General features: G+C 52.7%; 4 protein-coding genes across 4 annotated transcripts; 2 read left to right on the forward strand and 2 right to left on the reverse strand.

Moving 5' to 3' along the window:
- Nucleotides 1–190: 190 nt before the first annotated feature.
- BO72DRAFT_386650 (MFS transporter) lies at nucleotides 191–2,101 on the forward strand (the record flags this gene model as incomplete). Its single annotated transcript, XM_040941642.1, has 7 exons — nucleotides 191–401; nucleotides 459–503; nucleotides 573–764; nucleotides 832–977; nucleotides 1,039–1,098; nucleotides 1,160–1,414; nucleotides 1,499–2,101. 7 exons carry the CDS (start codon nucleotides 191–193, stop codon nucleotides 2,099–2,101), a joined length of 1,512 nt encoding a protein of 503 aa, XP_040797695.1.
- Nucleotides 2,102–2,161: 60 nt separating this feature from the next.
- On the reverse strand, nucleotides 2,162–7,267 carry BO72DRAFT_437009 (putative ATP-binding cassette transporter). Its single transcript, XM_040943339.1, has 11 exons — nucleotides 6,985–7,267; nucleotides 5,892–6,927; nucleotides 4,669–5,832; nucleotides 4,294–4,611; nucleotides 4,130–4,241; nucleotides 4,008–4,079; nucleotides 3,835–3,950; nucleotides 3,315–3,740; nucleotides 3,061–3,250; nucleotides 2,920–3,000; nucleotides 2,162–2,836 (listed from the first exon to the last, which is right to left on the reverse strand). Exons 1-11 carry the CDS (start codon nucleotides 7,216–7,218, stop codon nucleotides 2,269–2,271), a joined length of 4,317 nt encoding a protein of 1,438 aa, XP_040797696.1. The 5' UTR covers nucleotides 7,219–7,267; the 3' UTR covers nucleotides 2,162–2,268.
- Nucleotides 7,268–8,307: 1,040 nt separating this feature from the next.
- Nucleotides 8,308–15,193, reverse strand: BO72DRAFT_499848 (bifunctional carbamoylphosphate synthetase/aspartate transcarbamylase; the record flags this gene model as incomplete). The annotated part of the gene is made up of 3 exons (XM_040948865.1): nucleotides 8,308–8,364; nucleotides 8,419–14,414; nucleotides 14,476–15,193. 3 exons carry the CDS (start codon nucleotides 15,191–15,193, stop codon nucleotides 8,308–8,310), a joined length of 6,771 nt encoding a protein of 2,256 aa, XP_040797697.1.
- A 1,688-nt stretch (nucleotides 15,194–16,881) lies between these two features.
- BO72DRAFT_412111 (cation channel family transporter) lies at nucleotides 16,882–20,840 on the forward strand. The gene is made up of 2 exons (XM_040942475.1): nucleotides 16,882–17,531; nucleotides 17,595–20,840. The coding sequence occupies exons 1-2, from the start codon at nucleotides 17,255–17,257 to the stop codon at nucleotides 20,696–20,698; spliced, it is 3,381 nt and encodes a 1,126-aa protein (XP_040797698.1). The 5' UTR covers nucleotides 16,882–17,254; the 3' UTR covers nucleotides 20,699–20,840.
- Nucleotides 20,841–21,102: the final 262 nt, after the last annotated feature.

A 21,102-nucleotide genomic window follows, 5' to 3' on the forward strand; every position in this document is an offset into this window, starting at 1 on the left:
CCTCCTCGCCGCGCAGAATCGAGCCTCCAATAGCGGGGCGGATACGCAATCACGCCAACTGTGCCAGCGATGGTGCAGAGGCATACATCATGTATGCACCAGGGTATATCATCACCCCACACCGGGGTGCATCTGTCCTCAGTGAACCGGGGTTCCAGACTGCTTCCTCAGAGACACCACAATCTGCACCATGACAGAGCTCATTGAGGAGAAGAACGTGGACGTCCACCCCACCACGCAGCCCCAAGCCACTGAGAACCCCAGCAGCGGCAACAGCAGCGACAGCAGCATCGCCGAACATGCAGGCGTCAACGAAAAGGCGCTGCTCCGCAAACTGGATTACCGACTTCTGCCCCCGTTGACAATCTTGTACCTGCTGTCGTTTCTCGATCGGAGCAATGGTATTACCTGACGCTGCATGCCTTGTGGAGAATGGCTAATGGTCTGATGCGGAATAGTGGGAAATGCCCGGCTGGAAGGCATGGGCACCGATCTCGACATGTGTAGGCTACCTAACCCTCTTCAATTGGCTCCTACTCAAACCCTAGGGCTGCGTTACTGACCTCGCGCAGCAGGAGACCAGTACCTCACCGGCCTGACGCTCTACTTCATCGGCTACGTGCTGTTCGAGGTGCCGTGTAACATCATCCTGAAGAAGACCACCCCGCGGACCTGGCTGCCGACGCTCACGCTGGTCTGGGGCGTTGTCGCGACGCTCTGCGGCGTGGTGCAGAACTACGCGGGGTTTCTGGTGTCGCGATTGGGTAGGCACTGCCTCTGTTGACAGACCTAACAACCGATCCCCATCATGCTAATACAACTCCCATCCAGCCCTCGGAATCGCCGAAAGCGGCCTCTTTCCCGGCGTAGTCTTCTATCTGAGCATGTGGTACAAGCGCAACGAGCAACACTACCGGGTCGCGCTGTTCTTCAGCGCCGCCTCGCTGGCGGGCGCCTTCGGGGGGATTCTCGCCTGGGTAGGTCATCACCACCACCTTCCCTGCACCCATATGCCGCCCAGAATTTAATCGAAACCAGGGAATCGCCCACATGCGCGGCGTAGGAGGCTACAACGGCTGGCGATGGATCTTCATCCTCGTGCGCACACCCCCCTTTTTGCCCCCCCTTCAACTCTAACCCACCCCTAATAACTGTCCAGGAAGGCCTCCTCACCATCCTAACGTCCCTGGCCGCCTACTTCTGGGTCTTCAACTACCCGTCGAGTGCCGAGTTCCTCACCGACCAGGAACGGAGCTACATCCAGCACCGGCTCAAGCACGACAGCGATGCCACGCGCCACGAGACCTTCAACTGGAACGCCGTGGGCCACGCCTTCCGCGACCCGAAAGTGTGGTTATACGGACTCGCCTTCCACACCTTGTCGCTGCCGCTGTACACGCTGTCTTTGTTTATGGTAGTCCGCCCCTTAAACCTTTCCTCCCGCTCATCCCTCACTCACCCCAACCCTGACATCACTTCTCACTAACACCCGCAAAAGCCAACCATAATCCAAACCCTAGGGTACACCGCCGCGCAGGCCCAACTCCTGACCGTCCCGCCCTACGCCGTCGCCTTCTGCTTGACAGTCACAACCGCCATCGTCAGCGAGCGCACGCGCCGCCGCGCCCCCTTCATTCTGGGGAGCACAGCCCTCGCGTGCCTGGGCTACATCCTCCTGCTGACAGACCCCCGCCCCGGCGTGTCCTACGTGGGGACCATCTTCGCCGCGGCGGGCATCTACCCGGCCGTGGCGATCGTGTTGGCCTGGCCGGCTAATAATGTCTCGGGCCAGACGAAGCGCGCCATCGCGAACGCGCTGCAGATCTCCATCGGAAACCTCGGGGCCGTGCTGGGCACGCAGCTGTATCGGACGGAGACGAAACCGAGGTATTTTTTGGGGCATGGGTTTGCGCTCGGGTATCTGGTGGGGAATTTGGGGGTGGTCGCGGGGTTGTGGTGGGTTTTGAGGCGGGAGAATTTGCGGAAGGAGGGGGTGAGGGGGCAGGGCGCCAGTGGTGGAGGTGGAGGTGGGGGTACAGATGGGTTCGAGGGGGAGGAGTTTCGCGGGGATGAGGATCCGAGGTGGGTGTTTCAGACTTGAGTTTCTACGGGTATGGTTCGGGTCATGTTGTGGGGGGTGGAGGTGGAGGTGTGTATATAGGTTTGACACATATGTACGGAGACTGTGTTTACGTTTGTAGGGCAATGTGCGCGGGATACCCTAAACACCACCACCACCACCACCACCACCACCACCACCCTGCATCTTCAATTTCCTGGAACGACATCAACCACCCGCCCCCGCTCCAGCACAACCACCCTGTCATAATCCCTGATACTCTCCACCCGATGCGCCACCGCCAGCACCGAGCACGACCGGAACGGCTCTTCCCGTAATAGCGCCTGCACCCGCGCCTCCGTCTCCGGATCCACATGACTCGTCGCTTCATCCAACAACAGAACCTTGGCACCGCCGCGCTGCAGCTGGAGCATCGCCCGGGCGATCCCGAGCAACTGCGTCTGGCCGCGGGAGAGCGTGTCGGCGCCGAGCTCGGCGTCCAAGCCCCCGCTGCGTTCGGCGAGCACGCCGTGCCAGAGGCCCACGCGGTCCAGGGCGGCGATGATCTCTGCATCGGGATGGCTGTTGCCGGGGGTGGGGTCGGCGTTGAGCCGGACGGTGCATCCGGCTAGAATGAGGGGGTCTTGGGCGATGGTAACGAGGCGTTCGCGGACGGTCTCGCGCGAGACGCTGGTTAAATCGACGTCGTCGATTAGGATTGAGCCGCTCGTTAGGTCGAGCATGCCGAGGATTGTGCCGAGGAGGGAGGATTTGCCGCTGTTGGTCAAGGGGCATGTGAGAAATGGACACGGTGGACTCGATAGCCGGATGAGGTGGAGAGTGAAAGCGAAAGAACCAACCTGCCGGTGCGACCACAGATCCCGATCTTTTGTCCGGGTCGCACTTTGAAAGATACGTCTTTTAGGATGGGAGCTGTGGGGCTGAAGGGTGCTGATCAGTGACTATCTCCATAATCTGGGTTGGGGGGTTGGCTTGCGTACTTGTACTGCGCTGTTACCGCTTTGAACTCGATCGCGCCGCGGTCGGGCCAGGAAGCAGGAACGCTGTCGTTCTTAAGGGTTTCTTCGGGCTGAGTATCCCGTTCAAAATCTTTGGTGCGGGCAATAGAACCAAGGGAGATCTCGAGCTGCGTCCACCCTGTGATCAGAGACGAGAGGCTCTGGTTGAAAGCTTCTCAGCGCGTATGTTAATTCGTGAACATGGAATAGACATGAAATCAAGTAGGTAGACACACAGAGAATGTTGTTGAGCGAGACACCCAAAAGTCCAATGCTAGTCGTTGCCCTCAGGTTGACGGCCAGACTCACAAGGAGAACCGCTTCGGCAGCAACAATCAGGTCTAAGACCAGAGCGAGCCACCTTTGAATGCAGTACAGCAAATAATACGGCCGCTGAGACACATCTAAAAGCTTAGAGCTCTTCTCAGAGAACCTCTTCTGCCAGCCGAAGGCCTGGATTGTACTGAGGCCATTCATAGTATCCATATAATGAGAATATAGCGGGCTCCTGCTTTCTAGATCGAGAAGTCGAAGCTGTCGCGATGTCTTCAGATAGTAATGCTGCACCACAAACACTGCCGCAATGAGGAACGGCACAGTGATAGCCATCCAGGTCGAGCCGGTTGCAATGAGAGCAGCAGCAGCGATTGCGGTGAAAAGGTCTGTACGTTGTCAGTATGCTATCCTGGCAGATATAGTTTCTGTCCGCCCGCTGGGGGGTTGCAGCTACTACCTGCATAACGGGTGATGGCTTACTTGAAACCGTGACCAGAAGGCCAACGGGTAGTTGACTCTCAATCAAAGTCATGTCCTGGCTAAATCGATTCAGAAGTGCGCCACTATCCATGGTTGCAAGCGTGGTTGGAGACGCTCTGATGCCAGTTAGCGAGGGACAACCTGGAACAAGGCATCGAAGCACATGTACATACCCCATGACAGTCTTTAGGACAACATAGTGAAGCTTGCGTGCGGTGGATGGCGATATGAGTATCAAGATTGCCCTAGTTTCAGGTAAGCTCACACCATAGAAGCCGTAGTGTAGCTGACTTACCAGACATAACCACCCATACATATGACTTCCAATAAAGCCAGCATAATGTAGACTGTCACGTAGAGCGCTCTCTGTTCTCCCCCTCGGCTAGTCCATCTTTCCAGCCATATCTCTAGAAGCAAGGATTAGAGGACAAAGATGTGGTAGGACTGGAGGCAACGTACGGCTAAAGGTACTGCAGAAAACATTAAGAATCACGAAAAGAAGGAATAGCAGGGAACTTGACCACCCAATCGAACGCAGATAATATTTGTACACTTGATAGTCACCTGTTGACCGCTTCAAGTCACTGAGCTGATTATCCTTGGCGATTTGCGCCGCATCCTCTTTAGGCATGAGGATATTGTTTTCTTTGCTACCCCTTGGTGTGTCTATCGTATCATGATCAGGCGGCTCGGGAGAAATAATATCACCACAGTCGTCCACTTCGAGTGAATCATTAGAAATGACTAGGGTCTTATCGGCATAAGCAAGAGATGCAGCTAGAGAAGGGTTAACCACAAAGCCAGCGAAGTCAACGGTTGCCGTACTGCACTTACTGTCATGCGTAACGAGAATCACTGTCGAATTGAGCTTCCGAAAAACACCCCTTTCCCCAAACAACCGTTCAAGTATCAGGCTCTTGGTATTTGTGTCCAATGCACTGAGAACGTCATCCAAGATAACAAGATCCTTTCGAGCATACACTGCCCGAGCCAGAGCGACTCGATCCATCTGTCCGCCACTTAATCTCGCACCCAAGCCACTGCCGATCTGCATGTCATCTCCTTCGGGGATAAGGTGCAGGTCCTCGTCGAGAGCACAGGCCCGAAGCACGGTACCGTACCATTCGTGATCGATACTCCGCGAGCTTTCCTTCTCTGTTGTGACTATCGCACATATTGCGTTTCGTATGGTGGTAGTTGGCAACCACGTTCTCTGCGCGCAATAAGCTATGCGACGAGTAGTCAAACTCACCGACCCCGTCTCGCATACAACTTGGCCGAGAATAGCTCGGAGAAGAGTAGATTTCCCTGATCCCACCGGTCCGCGGATAGTGAGAATCGCACCCCGAGGTACCTGAAGGTTGATTTGGTTCAGCAAAACTCTGCCCTCAGGGTCCGGGCGGATGCTAGCATTTTCAAAAGCCACAACTAGAGAGTCTGTGGTGGTAGGATTGACAATGAGCGATGGGGTCTGTTCTGCAGCCTCAGGCATTGACTCAGTACAAGCATTATTGGCCATCATAATTTCTTGACTGTCTTGCAATAGGTTGTTTTCGGCAGGTATCAGAAGAAAGCTTTGAATCCTATCGAAACAACCCAAGGAGGCTGCCGTTGAGGGGATGGCGCTCAGAAGCTTTGCGGCCGGGTTAGTCAGAAGTGTGATTATAGACAGACTGGTGAATGTCTTGGTGAAATCGAGCGAGTGGCCTTGCACAGCAAAAACTGTAAATGTTAGCGCAGGAGCCAATGCCCAGGGTAGATTCTGGATCATGTTCTGCCACACAATATGCCATCGAAAGGAGGACATCTGCTGCGTCTCGCTGACCCGTTTCTTCTGGATGGTGTCAGTAAAAGCCCTGCTTAACCCCATTCGCTTCACGACTTGGATGTCGGTAAGCATTGAAGTGATGATTGCAAGGCGCTGTTGCACCGCATCCACCCAGATCTTTTGGCTGTTCCCGATATTCTTCGATATGTAGGTGCAGGCAAGACAAGAGACTATTATCCATAGGGATCAGTCGATGCTCCTGTCTAGGTGTATTATGGGATTCACCTACATATGACGATTATAACAGGAATCGCACTTACCCACCCTAGGCGGAGCGTGAGTAAGAAAATTCCAATGGCTACCTCGATGATGCGTGCCCAGCATTCATGCAGCTGGACAAGGCACGCAGCTATCCGATCAATATCGGTGGTCATTCGAGTGATCGCGGCTGACCGGTCCTCTAGCTTTCCATCCGGAATATACAGCATATGCTCGTACACCAGCGAGGAGGCTGCTCCTCGGAACATGGTAATAAAGCGATACAGAAAGTGATTGGAGTGAAGGGTAGAGATCGCTAGGCCTAGATACACCAGGGGTGTGGCGGCAATGAGACCGTGGCCTCGTTCGGTGCTTTGTCCACTGCCAAGCCAATCAAGAAGCGCGGCGATCAGGAAAGGCTGCGCAAAGGTGAAGCCGATTAGACACATCCGTGGAAATACTGCCATCAGCAGAGGCTTCCACAGCGCTTGACATAATTTCCACGGGAATTCAAAACGGCGTGCTGGGATCCTGCGCCGGGCCCAAACACGCTGGGCCCTTTCGCTGACAGTTGCCGAATTCAGCGCCTGGTCGAGACTATACATATCATCGATCGTTAATAGACGTCGTGATCCAACAGTAAACATGTGATTCAGCCACCACATGAACGACCGGTTGATGATTCCACTGGTAGATTCAGGGGGTAGATCTCGATAGGTGTCTGTCAGGTACTGTCGCTTCTCAAGACTCTCGAGCAGGAGCATTACCATCTTAGACCCTACGCTTATCGTGAAGAGCACAGAAAGGAGCATGGTCTCTGGGAGACGTAGCCATAGAGTGCGGGCCTGGACTATGTCGAATAGCAAGGTAAGGAGGAGGTATGCAGTGAGAAGTGAAGAAGGTATGGCCGATCGGCCATCTTCTAACCAGCTTAACACGAGAAGCTCCATTGCGACAATGAGATTGATCGAGGCTGACGGCACCGAGGCTTTGGTGCGAGGTAAATCATGACGGGTCCAGCACACAAGGAGCGCGAGTTGGATTAGAGCAAAAGTCAGGGTCACGGCCTGTCACTCGTATGAGTTCCAAATAAGATTGGTTGTCTTGGTGATGAAGTGCCTTACTAGCTTGACAAACCGTGGAGAATTGCGCTGGGTTCGTGCATCTTTCTTGATGAGGTAGCCAACTCGTAGCGGAGAGGCCAGCAAGAAGACCGCCGCAGGAAGAATCCCGAGGATGCTCTGTTCGAAGAGAAGCGTGAAGTCGAAGCCATTGCGACAACCCAAGGGCACTACGGGCCCAAAAACATTGTCTGCATCGAGCGAGCAATTTGATGGCACTGATATTCGATCCATCATCGGATTTGGGGGGAGAAGATGGGAAAGACGGAAGGAACAAAGCAAAAAGGAGGGGAAGCCACCTGCATCATGAATGGCACCGACTGATGATCGTATGCATCGCCCGGCTCTTATCGTCGGAGTCCGCAATGGGTAATTTAGCCCCCGTTACTAGTAAGCCTTGCCTACTACGGAGTACCTACTAGTACTTCCGTGCTTCAATGCTTGACAATAATCTAAAATCCCTCGAATCACGAGCAACACAGCAGAAGGTGCTATAACAAACGCGATTTCTGCTTATGCTTTGACAATGAGATAACCTGAAGTGTCAAGGTGCAACAAGCAAGTCTAACAGAGAAATGGAGTATAATTCAGGAAAAGTAATGATTATATTGATTGATTGATTGCTGCTAGCAGCAGGGCCATCGAGTACCACAAGTTGTAATAGTCGTTGTAGTTGTCGTGGTAGTAGTCGTGGTAGTTATAGTTGTAGTTGTAGTCGTAGTCGTAGCCAAGATGTCGTCCCAGGGGTATAAAGTTTTGGGGAATCCAGTCCCGCCCGAAGATGGCCATCCAGCCGATCTTTCATCAACGCCAATTGTCCTTCCCAATCCCAAATCCCAAATCCCAATATTCTTCCAATCCCAATAACTCCCAAGAAAAAGGAAGAGAAAAAGAAAGAAGAAACAGGGAAAACAGAAAATAAATCAAAAACAAAGGAAACACGCCAGAAACACGCCAAACACATAAAACACACAAAACGCAACGAACGCAACGAACACCACACACATCACATACACCACACACCACACACACACCACACGCAAAACACAACACAAACACAGAATACAATCCATACACATAACGGGATCGTATAATTGGAAAATAGGGAAAATTAAATCTAATCTAACACGCGAGCATCTCTATATGCCTCGCAAATAGCCTACGCGGTGTATGTAATGACATTGAATAACTTTTCAAAAGCAAAGCCAATGCCGAGACGGGAAAAAACAAATAGGAAACACATGATAATCGAGGTCGCCAGTCAGATCTGTGAGAGCACAGATATCCTGTGGTTTGCTCGCATATCGTAATCATCCCAGAAATGACCTAGGGTGCCATGACCAAGGCAAGCAGAGCCATGCGGCAGTAAAGGCCATATCTCATCTGTGTCCAAGTCAGCGGATATTCAAACATATTAGACGGCCAAGCAACACTAACCTGGCGGAAGTAAGCAGCCCGCTGATCGAAGTCAACCTCCTCCGAGATCTCAGCATTGCGAGGCAAGGGGTGCATGACAACCATGTGGCTCTTGGCGTGCTTGAGAAGAGCGTTGTCAATGACGAAGGTGTTCTTCAGGCGCTCGTACTGCTCGAGATCCGCGAAGCGCTCCTTCTGGACACGGGTCGAGTACAGAACATCGGAGCGAGCGACAATCTCAGGGGTCAACTCCTCGGACTCCACGACAAGCTGACCAGAGGCAACAATCTGCTGGCGGACCTCCTCGGGCAGAGACAGCTCCTTGGGGGCAACAAGCTGCACCCGGACGTCGTAGAACTGGAGCAACTTGAGCAGAGAGTGGACAGTGCGGCCGTATCTCAGATCACCGGTGAAGGTGATGGTGAGGCCTCCGACAGTTCCAAGCTCCTCACGGATGGTGAAGAGGTCCAAGAAGGCCTGAGTGGGGTGCTCAACACTGCCGTTTCCGCCGTTGATGACAGGAACGGGAGAGAACTTGGCCGCAATCTCAGTGCTGTTAGCATCAGGGTGACGCAGAACAACAGCGTCTCCGTAGCAAGCAAGAGTGCGCAGAGTATCCTGGAGGGTCTCGCCCTTCTTGGTGGAAGAGTGCTCAGTGGAGATGGCAATCGTCCGTCCACCGAGGCGCTGCATGGCAGCGTCGAAAGAGGCGGAGGTTCTGGTGGAGGGCTCGTAGAACAAGGTAGTCAGCAGACGACCCTTGAGAATGTCGAGCACACCCTGGCGCTGAACACCCAACCGCATCTCTTGGGCCACGGTGAAGAGCAAGTGCAGATCAGCGCGAGTGAACTGGTTCACCGAAAGCACATGCTTCTGCTTGAAGGGAGAGCGGGAAAGCATGTCCATCAAGGAAGAGGAGACCTGAGGCACGGGGGTGTACAGGGGAGGGCCGAGTTCACCAACCGCAGGAGCAGCCTGTTCGGCAGCGCGGCGGGCTTGGCGCAGAGGAGTGCCAGAGACGGAGAGTCTCCGGTCAAACGAACTCTCCGGGCGAGCGCGAACCATGGGAGACATAGCCTTCACAGACGGGGAAGCAGGGGCAATCCGGTGAGTAGACATGTCAACTCCCTTAGGGGCGTCCGAGGTGAGCGCGCCATCGAGGCAAGAGGTCTTGCCCTGGAATGTCACACGCTGCACAGCACCACGGACATTCTTGCCATTGAGGGGGGACCAGCCATGAGGACTCTGGAAAGTGTAAGGGCGGTCAATCTCAATCTCAACCGAGCTGTCAGCCTGGTCGTGGATCTCGAAGATCTTCTTAGGGTTCTCGTAAAGGCGAGCGATGATGTCCTCGACAGTCAGGCGGCCCTCGGCGACGGCGGTGAAGAGCAGAGGCAAGGACTCAGCGACACCAACGACAGCAGAGCCCTTATCACCAGCCATCTGGAATGGAATGCTACCAATGGAGAAGACATCAATGGTGCTCAAGTGCTCCCACAAGGCCTTCTGGTCCTCAGCGGAGGGCAAGAAGGACTCGGGGTAGTCATCCTTGGAGAAGAAGAGGGAGAAGATAGACACATCGCATGTCACCTTGAGACCCTTCTCCTTGCTCAGAGCGATCAGGGTAATGTCCTCCTTCGAAGTCACGTTCATCACATGGATGTTGCGGCTGTGAAGACTAGCCAGGAGCAGCACAGAGGCCAAGTCCGTAGACTTAGCATCGGTGATGATGGGCTTGCTAGAAGGCCAAGCAGCAAAGTGGCTAGTGACAGCAGCGACCTTGCTGATGTTACCGGAAAGGTGGTTGAAGGGAATGAAGAGAGCACCGACATCTCCAGTCAACTGGCCGATCTGGTCAGCGTTGGTCGAAGTCGCCGAAACAGAGAAGTTGAAGTCACAGAAGGCACCCTTCTGGGCGTTCTTCTGGACAACCTTGAGCGCGGCCGCTTCGGTAACCGAGGCATCAACACCCACGGGCATGACGCGCACCATGCTGAAACCGGAGGCAATGGAAGCCTTGGTCATGAGCTCGAAATCGGCGGAGCCGGGAGTGACCAGGCCAGGAACAAAAGCGGCAACGTTGATCAAGCCAGGAAGGATGATAGTGCGGTGGCTGGTCTGGTAATCCAGAGTACGGACAGCGAGGTCGTAGTGGCGAGCAATGGCCTCGATCAGGATCTTGGCGTTCTTGACGTTGGTGACCAGAGGAGTCTGGTAGTCAACGGCCATACGACGAGTACGGTAACCCTTACTCATGTAGTTGGCAGGGCGTCTGAAGCGGTTGTTCGACGGCAAGTTGATGTACAGATCGATGAGGTTGTTGGCCAAGTGCTGAGTGAGAGAGTACTCGGACTTGATGTCTTCCTCTTCACCAGGCAGGATTTCAAGGAACTTGCAGGGAATGCCGTTCTCCTTAAGGAAATCAGCAGTACCAGCGGTGGCAAACAGGTTGTACTGCAACTGGTGAAGCTTGCGAATGGATGGGAGCATCTCCATCTTCTCCTTGTAGGATCCAATGGAGAAGAGAATGTTGCGCTTGGGAAGACGGAAACCAGTGGAGATCAAGCCCTTGAGGTAAGCCTCATACTTGTCACGTCCGAAAGAAGCAACTTCACCGGTCGAGGCCATCTCAACACCCAGAACAGGGTCGGCACCAGAGAGGCGAGAGAAGGAGAATTGAGGAACCTTCACACCGACATAGTCCTTAGGAATGGAGACAGGAGGATACTCGGCGAAGGGCACTCCGATCATGGCCTTGGTGGCCATCTCGATGAGGTCGACACCCATAGTCTTGGACACGAAGGGGAAAGAGCGGGAAGCTCTCACATTGCACTCGATGACCTTGATATCGTTGTCCTTGGCAATGAACTGGATGTTGTAAGGACCGGTGACATTGAGAGCATTACCAATCTTTCTGGTGGCCTCTTCAATGCGGCGGACGGTTTCAGGGTCCAAGTCCTGAGGAGGCAGGATCAAGGTAGCGTCACCAGAGTGGACACCGGCGTTCTCAACGTGCTCGGAGATGAAGTGTCCGACCATAACACCGTTACGAGCGACAGCATCCATCTCGATCTCCTTTGCGTTCTCAATGTACTTAGTGATAACGACGGGGTGCTCGCGCGAGACATCAGCAGCCTGGTTGAGGTAGCTGGCCAGATCATGCTCGGAGTAGACAGTGTTCATGGCCGCACCCGACAGCACGTAAGAGGGACGCACAAGCACGGGGTAGCCGACCTTGTTACAGAACTCAGTAGCTTCATCGATGCTAGTCAATTCCTTCCAGGCTGGCTGATCGACGCCGATACGGTCCAGCATGCGAGAGAACTTGTAACGGTTCTCAGCACCATCAATCATCTCAGGAGAAGTACCGAGGATCTTGACGTTCAAGCGGTGGAGAGGCAGAGCGATGTTGTTCGGGGTCTGGCCACCCATAGAGATGATGACACCGCTGGAGGATTCCAACTGGTAGATATCCAGAACGGTCTCAAGGTTGATATTCTCGAAGTACAGACGATCGGCCTCATCATAATCGGTACTGACAGTTTCAGGGTTGTAGTTGACCATAACAGTCTTGTGGCCCTGTTCGCGCAAGGTACGAATGGTACGCACAGAGCACCAATCGAACTCGACAGAGGAACCAATGCGGTAGACACCCGAGCCGAGAACCATGATACCATTGTCGTTGAAGTTCACGTCGTGCTCAGAAGCATTGTAAGTGAGGTACAGATAGTTGGTGAACGAGGGGAACTCGGCAGCGACCGTATCGATCTGCTTGACGATCGGAACGATGCCAGACTCCACACGTAGACGTCTGACAGCGAGCTCGTTGGAGCTCAAAAACTTAGCCAGCTGACGATCGGAGAAACCAAGCTGCTTGGCGCGCTTGATCAGGGGTCTAGGCACAGTGGTAGCATTGTACGAGGTCATAAGCTTTCCGAAATCGCTGAGACCCTTGAGTCTGCTCAGGAACCACTTGTCAATCGAAGTGAGCTTCCAGATTTCATCAACACTGTAGCCAGCAGCCATGGCGTTGGCAATCGCGAACAGACGCTGGTCAGAGGGCGTCTGCAGCTCGCCCTTGATGGACATGAGAGCGTTCGTCTCGTTGAAACCCATGTTATGGAAGTCAACGGAGCGAATGGCCTTCTGAATCGCTTCCTCGAAGGTTCTTCCAATGCTCATGACTTCACCAACACTCTTCATGGAGGATCCAAGCTGAGTGGAAACGCGGGTGAACTTCTTCAGATCCCAGCGAGGGATCTTGACAACGCAGTAATCCAGCGAAGGCTCAAAGCAAGCGCAAGTGACCTTGGTGACAGAGTTCTTGATCTCATTGAGAGGAATGTTGAGACCCAACTTGGCCGCAATGAAGGCAAGGGGATATCCAGTGGCCTTAGAAGCAAGGGCCGAAGATCTCGAGAGACGAGCGTTGACCTCAATAATGCAGTACTCCTTCGAGAAGGGGTTGAGGGCATACTGGATGTTACATTCACCAACAACGCCGAGGTGACGGATGACGTTGACTGCAGTTGTACGCAGCATGTTGTAGTCCTCGTCCGAGAGGGTCTGGGAAGGAGCGACAACAATGGAATCACCAGTATGGATACCTAGAGGATCAAAGTTCTCCATGTTACAGACTGTGATACAGTTGTCCCTGCAATCACGAACAACTTCGTACTCGATTTCCTTCCAGCCCTTCATACTCCGCTCAATAAGAACCTGGGGACTGGCAGCAAAGGCTTTGGTGCAAAGCTCCTTCAGCTCCTCCATGTTATCGGCGAAACCACTGCCAAGACCGCCGAGAGCATAGGCAGCACGAACGATGACAGGGAAGCCGATGCTCTCAACAACGCTGAGAGCCTCTTCCAAGTTGGAAGCAGAGGCAGACTTGGCACACTTCTCGCCAATGGAGTCCATGCTGCGGGCAAAAAGCTCACGATCCTCGGTGGTGATGATGGTGTCAATAGGGGTACCGAGGACCTTGACGCCCAGAGACTCGAACTCATCCTTGAGTTGGATACCGACTTGCAGCGCAGTCTGACCACCGAAAGTGACGTAAATAGCATCGGGTCTCTCGTGCTTGATAACCTTGCGCACGAAATCGGCATTGACAGGGAGGAAGTAGACCTTGTCAGCAAGACCCTTCGAGGTCTGGATGGTGGCAATGTTGGGATTGATGAGAATGGTGTAGATTCCTTCTTCCTTCAGGGCCTTGATGGCCTGACTACCGGAATAGTCAAACTCACCAGCCTGTCCAATGCTCAGACCACCACTACCCAGGATAAGGACCTTCTTGACGGAGACACGAGGAGAAGCCTTGACGTTGTCCTCGATAGCGCCACCGGGGAAGGAAACAGCCTTGGTGAGAGCCTCAGGCGACGCAATAGTGTCCTTGACGGTGTTGATGAAGACGTCAAAGAGGAACTCTGTGTCCCGAGGTCCGGGTGTGCTCTCGGGGTGGAACTGGACACTGAAGAATGGACGGCTGACATGGCGAATACCTTCGTTGCTACCATCGTTGGCGTTCACGAAAAGTTCCTCCCAGCCCTCAGGAAGGGTAGTCGAATCCACAGCAAAACCGTGGTTCTGAGAAGTGATGTGGCACTTGCCGGAGACCATGCTGGTGCAAGGAATGTTGTGACCACGGTTACCGAACTTCATCTTCTGGGTTTGGCAACCAACAGAGCGGGCAATCAACTGATGCCCCAAGCAGATACCGAACACGGGAGTGCGGGCCTCCTTCATTGTCTTAGCAAGGTTGTTGACGGTGGTAGTAAGAGTAGCGGGGTCACCAGGACCGTTGGAAACGAAAAGACCGTCATAATCCTTTCCGGCAAGGGTAGGGAAATCGTAGTCCCAGGGGACGACAAGGACCTCGACTCCGCGGGCAAGCAAACAGCGCAGCTGGTTGAACTTGAGACCGACGTCCAAGCACAGAACACGGACCGGACGTCCGGAAGGGTGCTTCAAGGCAATATCCTCGGGGGGAGAGAACAGCTTGGGCTCCTTGATGGATACTGTTATATATTCATCAGTCAAAATAATTCCTGTATGAGAGTACGGAATCGGAAAACTCACCCTCAGCAACAAGGTTCTTCTTGTTGGGGTCAACCCACTCCGTCTCCTCGAAGAAGGGTCGCCAGCTATCCTTCTCCGTGGGCACTTCGGTAGCGCTGTCGACGAATTCGGACTTCTGGAGCAGCATACGACCAAGCATGCTACCCTTCTCACGAATGCGCTTCGTGAGAGCACGCGTGTCAACACCGTGCATGGCGGGGACGCCCTGTTCCTTCAGCCATTGGCCAAGGGAAGACTGAGCCAGGAAGTGAGAGTAATCTTCTCCGGCATAGGTTGCGACAACCAAAGCCGCCACGTGAATCTCAGTCGACTCGAAGTACTTTGGCAAAGTCTTCAGGAGCTCATCCATGGTCTCCCGTGACGGAACACCGTAGTTACCGACCAGGGGGAATGTGATGACCAGGATTTGGCCCCGGTAGGAAGGGTCGGTGACCGACTCAGGGTATCCTACCATACCAGTCTGGAAGACCAGTTCACCAGCAACGCTCTTCTCAGCACCAAAGCTGTAGCCCTGGTAGACTGTGCCATCCTCGAGCTCAAGGGACATCATCCTTCCGTTGCTGTCACGGGTGGGAGAGGATGCGGGAGCAATCACGGCTCCATTGTGAGCCTCCATAGGAGGAAGCGGTTGCAATTCCTTGTTGATCTGGTTGTAGGCCACGGCGCCTCCAGCCAGAGGGCTGGAGGGGAGCGTAACCTCCTCGGTGGATTGGGGCATAGCGGTGGATTGTGGGGGGAGGGGAAAAGGTCCTCTCGGGGACTGTGTGTCAGAGGTATTCTCTCTACCGTAGCATCAGCAGCCTCCAAGATCCTTTTTGTGGAGATGCAAGAAGGAGGGATGGATGTCGTTTCGCTGCTTCTGCAGAGGAAGAGGAATAATAGAAGAAGAAGAGGGAGACGAGCAGAAATCTCAGAATAAAAATTTTGTGTACGGGGGGCTTATGGAGCTTTCTCATTGGACTACTCGTTTCACCGATCCGGGGATCGATGGGCGTTCTGCCATGCTCTACCGCCCGCGAGGAAAATTTTTCTAAAGTTTTACACTTTCGACCTTACTCCTTCGGGGTGATTTGGATGCTTTCGTGTAGCTCACTCTATTATATAATGGCTCACATTATCGCTTGCGAACAATCCAAAAGACGTCGCAATTCTCTTCATTGGAGTCTCAATGCCATTGACAGTAAATCTTCACTGTGGTATATCACATAAAGCTCCTGACGTGGCGACAGGAAGGGGAGGGGGGCAAAAGGCAGCCACAGCAGTGGCCTCGTGGGTGAGGTCATACAGGTTGACTGTTGGCTAATAGAAACACCTCGCCTACTCCGATCATCGGTTTGTTGGAGGGGTTCGGGGGAAGAAATGGAGGGGGAAGAGGAGGGGGGGGGATGGTTCTGCACACGCCACACAGATACGGGCCGGTTCTTCTGTGACTTCTCCGTGCCCGTAACTAGTCTACTAGGTACTCCGTAGAGGTACTCCGTACTAGTTACCGTAGGTATTTTTGTCATGAAGGGGCCCCGTCCCCAGCCAAAATCTGCCGACGCCGCCCTATGCCCGTTGCAGTCACTTGGCACGGCATTCAATTGGCCATCCGAGGAGGTCGCCACTCTTAGTGTTGATCGACCTCGCGTGCAGCGGAATTAGTGCAGGCGGTGAACAGCAGCTTGGTTCCCTGCCTTGGATCTGGCCTGGATCAATTACGGAATATGAATCATCCTTGCCCCCGACTGGCGGTACCGATCCCGGTTGAGCGGCAGACAGAGTCCACAGTACACTGAAGGTACACAGAGGGTACACTGCAGAAAAGTGTATACTGCACAGTACACAGTAGTTTAGTGGCAGATTCCAACTACTCATACTGACTATCAATGAAAGGACTTGAGACTATATGGCCATATGTACCTTAACGATGTAACACCACTAAGAATGGAATCAGGTTAATTGTTGGAATGTGGCAGGGTCATACAGCATCATCTGACCTTCCTTATCTCTTCAGAATTTAATCAATGGGCCAATACCCGACCAGTATGGGATCCTGGATATGCCAGCAAGAACTGGCGATAGAAAATGGTACCTCAGTACTTTGTTGAAGATTATGACTTCTTCAGATGGATGAAATATGCAATTTTCATCATTGAGAGTGCATGCCTTGATGTGCATTTACTTACATCTGAAAGGGGGTGGGCGGTCGACCTGTAGTAGGGAGGTAGTTAACTATCCATGATAAGTAACTTATCCGTGACCGCGCCATAATTAAGGCTGGCCTCCCTTCCGGGTTCCCCTACGTAATGGTCTCACTATTCAGGTCAGTGCTTCGGCCTGGGCTGGCCAAGGCTCAGAGCAATCACTTATCTTGCGCTAAGACGCGGCCTGGGCGTTGTCGCATGAAATCTCAAGATGGCTGATAATTCTCCTGCGAGTCCTGCGATCTTCCAATCCCTTCTACTCCGTACTGCTGCTGCTGCTGATGCACTGCAGGCGCATGTGAGCTGCGTCAATTTTTGCAGCAAATCGTTTCATCATTCGGTAGCTCTCCCTGTGTATCTAACCCGGCGCAAAAATGCTTACTCCGATCACGCGAACTTGCCTGGCGACTTTCACTAATCCCTCAGTCGATTTCTTTGCAGGTTGTTGCTGGTCTTTCCGTCGTCGTCTTTGAACTTGAATAGTACCTTGCTCTCTTTGTTCGTTTCTGGTGCTGCTGGAACATGATAAGATAAACAACCTTGGAGCCACCGCTTCCCCGCGCGATCGTGACTTTCCAGGATCGCCCAGAAGAATGCTCGCTTCTCTCTTACGCCCAAAGAAGCGGAGAACGTATGCGGATCGCTCTCCGTTCTCATCACCTTATACCACTCGAGAGTCACCATGGCCGTTCTTTGATAACAACACCCCGCAAAGGGGGTGGGGACAAGGATATGAGGAGTTCGGTCAACAAAATGGCTTTGATGAAGCAAATGGTCGAGTACCGGGTCCCGATCAGGATGAAGAGGAAGAGGAAGATACTCCTGTTGAAACCAGCCCTCTTCTTCCTATCTTCTCTGCCTCTCACCTCGGTATGAAACAGCATGTACCATGAGCTGCGCATATGCATGGGCTAACCACTCTACCGACCCTAGATACTCTTCCAGTTTATGATATCACACACGCCATTCGCCCTTTGATCGTTACGCGCTGCGAAACTACCTTAACATGGGATCAATTGCGATCACCCCAGATCTCCCAATTCCTTGTGAAGCCTATTCAGCAGAAAATCCGAACGGGACACTTTTCTCGGGCAACGTTATACGCACTGATGACCAATTGCTTGCAATTCACAAAAGAGGTTCATTCAAATCCGGGAAACAGTGGTGTGAGCCAGACCAGGGCCATGGTCTGCGAACTTCTCGCTATCAAGTTGCTGAGGGAGTATACAACGCGAGAACTGATTGATGCTCTGTCCTATGAATTCTACCCACTTAATGGGCAGGCGGCCACTGAACGCCCACCTGGCTGGAATTCCGCGCAGGGTAATAAGCGACCTGGCATCGCTCGCATCTCCTGCCTCGAAATAGCCATTCGGGCTCAGGCCAAACGATTTTTATCGCATCCACTTGTCGTACAGCAGCTAGAGGCCATTTGGGCAGGCACAATAGTGTTTCATTCAGCAGCTGACAACCTTCATCGCTCGCTAGCCAGACCTCAACATAACGGAGGGCCAACTTACGGCTCGACACTCAACCTGGTTCCAGCCCATCAGCAGACACAGTCTGGAATGTCCAGCCTGCGCCGTTCAGTGACTATCTATGATCCAAGGGATGCGTCCCTGTTCAAGCTGTCCAGGCTGCGGGTGCCTCGTTATCGTCAATTTTTATCCACACTGTCGTTCGCAATTTTGCTGGTTCTGTTTCTGGCTGTTCTGCAACAACGTCGCCTTGAAATCACCTCTCTGGAGATTGTTTTCTGGTTATGGAGCGCTGGCTTCATGCTCGACGAGATTGTCGGCTTCAATGAACAGGGCTTCAGTCTATATCTCATGAGCTTTTGGAATCTGTTTGACCTCGGAATCTTGTTCCTTCTCTTCTGCTATTACTGCATGCGGCTTTACGGTGCTGTCATGCCCTACACGCGCAACAAATACATTGCCGATCAGGCATACGATATCCTGGCTGCGAACGCTGTTTTGTTGTTCCCTCGCCTCTTTTCAATCCTCGATCATTACCGCTACTTTTCTCAACTGCTCATTGCTTTCCGAATCATGGCGTCGGACTTGATCGCAGTGTTTCTGTTGATTATCATCGCTTGCAGTGGATTTTTCGTTGCATTCACACTTTCGTTTGGCAATGGCGAGGACCACTCGCCGGGCGCCGTAGCTTATGCTCTATTTCAAATGCTGATGGGGTTCACCCCGACTGCGTGGACCCTCTGGGAAGACTACAACGCACTGGGGAAACTCATATTGACTATCTTCCTCTTCATTTGTCATTTTGTTGTTGTGACGATCTTGATCACAGTTCTCACCAATTCTTTCATGGGCATTGTGCAAAATGCCAACCAAGAGCACCAATTTCTCTTCGCTGTCAATACCATTTCCATGGTGAAGTCGGATGCCCTCTTCTCCTATGTTGCGCCGACGAACATACTGGCATGGTTAATTGCTCCATTCCGCTATTTCATGTCTTTCAGACAGTTCGTTCGGCTCAATCGCACAATCATCAAAGTCACCCACCTGCCGATCTTGTTTTCCATTTGCTTCTATGAGAAGACAATACTCAGTTTTCAAGTCATTGACTCTATCGACCTCATTGATCCTTCTGCTCGTACCGATAGTGCAGACCGCTTTCGGCCTCGTCGTAACCGATTCAGAGCTTTTACCTCTCAAGGAAATCGGCTGGTACGAGAGCCCTCAGTGGCGACTTACCAGAAAGATCGGGCGCTGGAAGCTGTCTTCCGACAACCTTATCAGGATGAACCAAGCAGAGGACTAAGGAAGCTTTATCCTCGAGAAAACGACCTGGCTGTCAATCATTGGATGCAGACCATGGGTTCGGGACCCATTCATCCTCCTGATGAGCAAGACTCGGATGAAGTGAGCCGTTTGGAAAGATTGCCGAGGAATAAAACAGGATATCAACGGCGGATGACACGAAGTCTGCGTGATTTTACAGAGTCAAACCGGTCAGCTGCCTCTAATCCTGAGGATTCTGCACACCCTGTGGCATCATCACCAGCTACGCCTCGTCCTGGGAGAGGCTTCCTACTCCCTGCGAGAACCAGACAGCTTTCTCGGCAAACAGGAATGGAGGGTGATGATGAGCTAACTAGTGACGACAATGGCGAATGGACTGGGGAGCAGAGAGAAACTCGATCTCCGTCGAAGAACTCCGAGGAGAACACCCTCATGAACGCAAATGAAAGCTCTCACACCACGCAACCAAAGTTTTTCAGCTCCCGACCCTCAACGGCTCGACTCAAGTCTCGCAAGAATAGTCCCACTCGACGTATCAAATATCATAAACGGAATTACTCGGGTGCCACTATGCTCTATAATCCGATCCCTCGAAGAAGTGAACATGAGGAAACGGATGCTTCCTTAAACCCTTTCAGACCGAGGGCTCACACTCCAGACCGTGCAAGCAGTATAATCGGGCCGCCATCCAGAGGACCTTGGGCTCTACGACGACACAGTACGGACGGAGGGAGGTCTCGAACCACGACATTGCATAGATCCGACCCCATGTCTGTCCCTGATATGAATGGCTTCTCAGCACCTGACTCTCATTTCAGGGGACGTCATCGGTCCTCGATACTCGACGGTCTGGGTTCTGACCTGGGTGATAACAAAGCAATCACGAACGGCTTCCTTGGAGGGGCTCCATCAAGTATGACCACTCAAATGGCCTACGCAACGGGCAACATCAGACGCCCGGACAGTCCAAACAGCAACCAGGATATGCTCAGTAAACTTGTCTTGGCTCGGATGAACAACATTGAAGAAGGTTTCCGCGAGGTGATCAAGGAAGTCAAGGACCTCCGGCGCGGGGGTGCGAGTCGCAGTCAAAGTCGACCGGATGAGCAAGCCATTACTCAGCGCGAGAAGAAGAAGAGACGGGCGGGTGACAAGAAGGAGAACAAGAAGAACGGTCCGGGGTCTCGCAAAAGCAAGGCTAGCAGCGAAGGCCAATACTCAGACGAGTCAGCCACTCAGTTGCGCAAGGAGAAGACCGTTTCACAGGATGAGTAGCGGTTTGATTATGTTGATGCATCGATGATCATGACATGTTCAATGTTTTGTATTAGTATTTGGTTGGCTGTCTCATCAATTTTCTGCTGTGCTACATAGCTTTCTGTTGATACCCTTTTCAACTCCTGAAAGGCGATTGCACATATTGCTACCAGTATTCGTATCGTCTTATATTCAAAGAGCTTCTAAACCGCTTCCTTGATAGCTCAGCCTTGCAACTAAGTCTAGGACGAGCTTTTCTTGCCGGGTCTGAGATTGAGACTGCCAATGTAGGATAACTATGGGGTTTTTGATCTTGCGGCCTGATTAGTCCGGACATGATTCCGCAGATATGTATGTAGGTAATAGGTACTAATGATAAGATCATTAATCACCTTTTTACATAGGCCCTCCAACGACTTCTC

The sequence above is a fragment of the Aspergillus fijiensis genome (assembly GCF_003184825.1).
Source record: "Aspergillus fijiensis CBS 313.89 unplaced genomic scaffold BO72scaffold_57, whole genome shotgun sequence".
NCBI classification, from domain to species: Eukaryota; Fungi; Ascomycota; class Eurotiomycetes; order Eurotiales; family Aspergillaceae; genus Aspergillus; species Aspergillus fijiensis.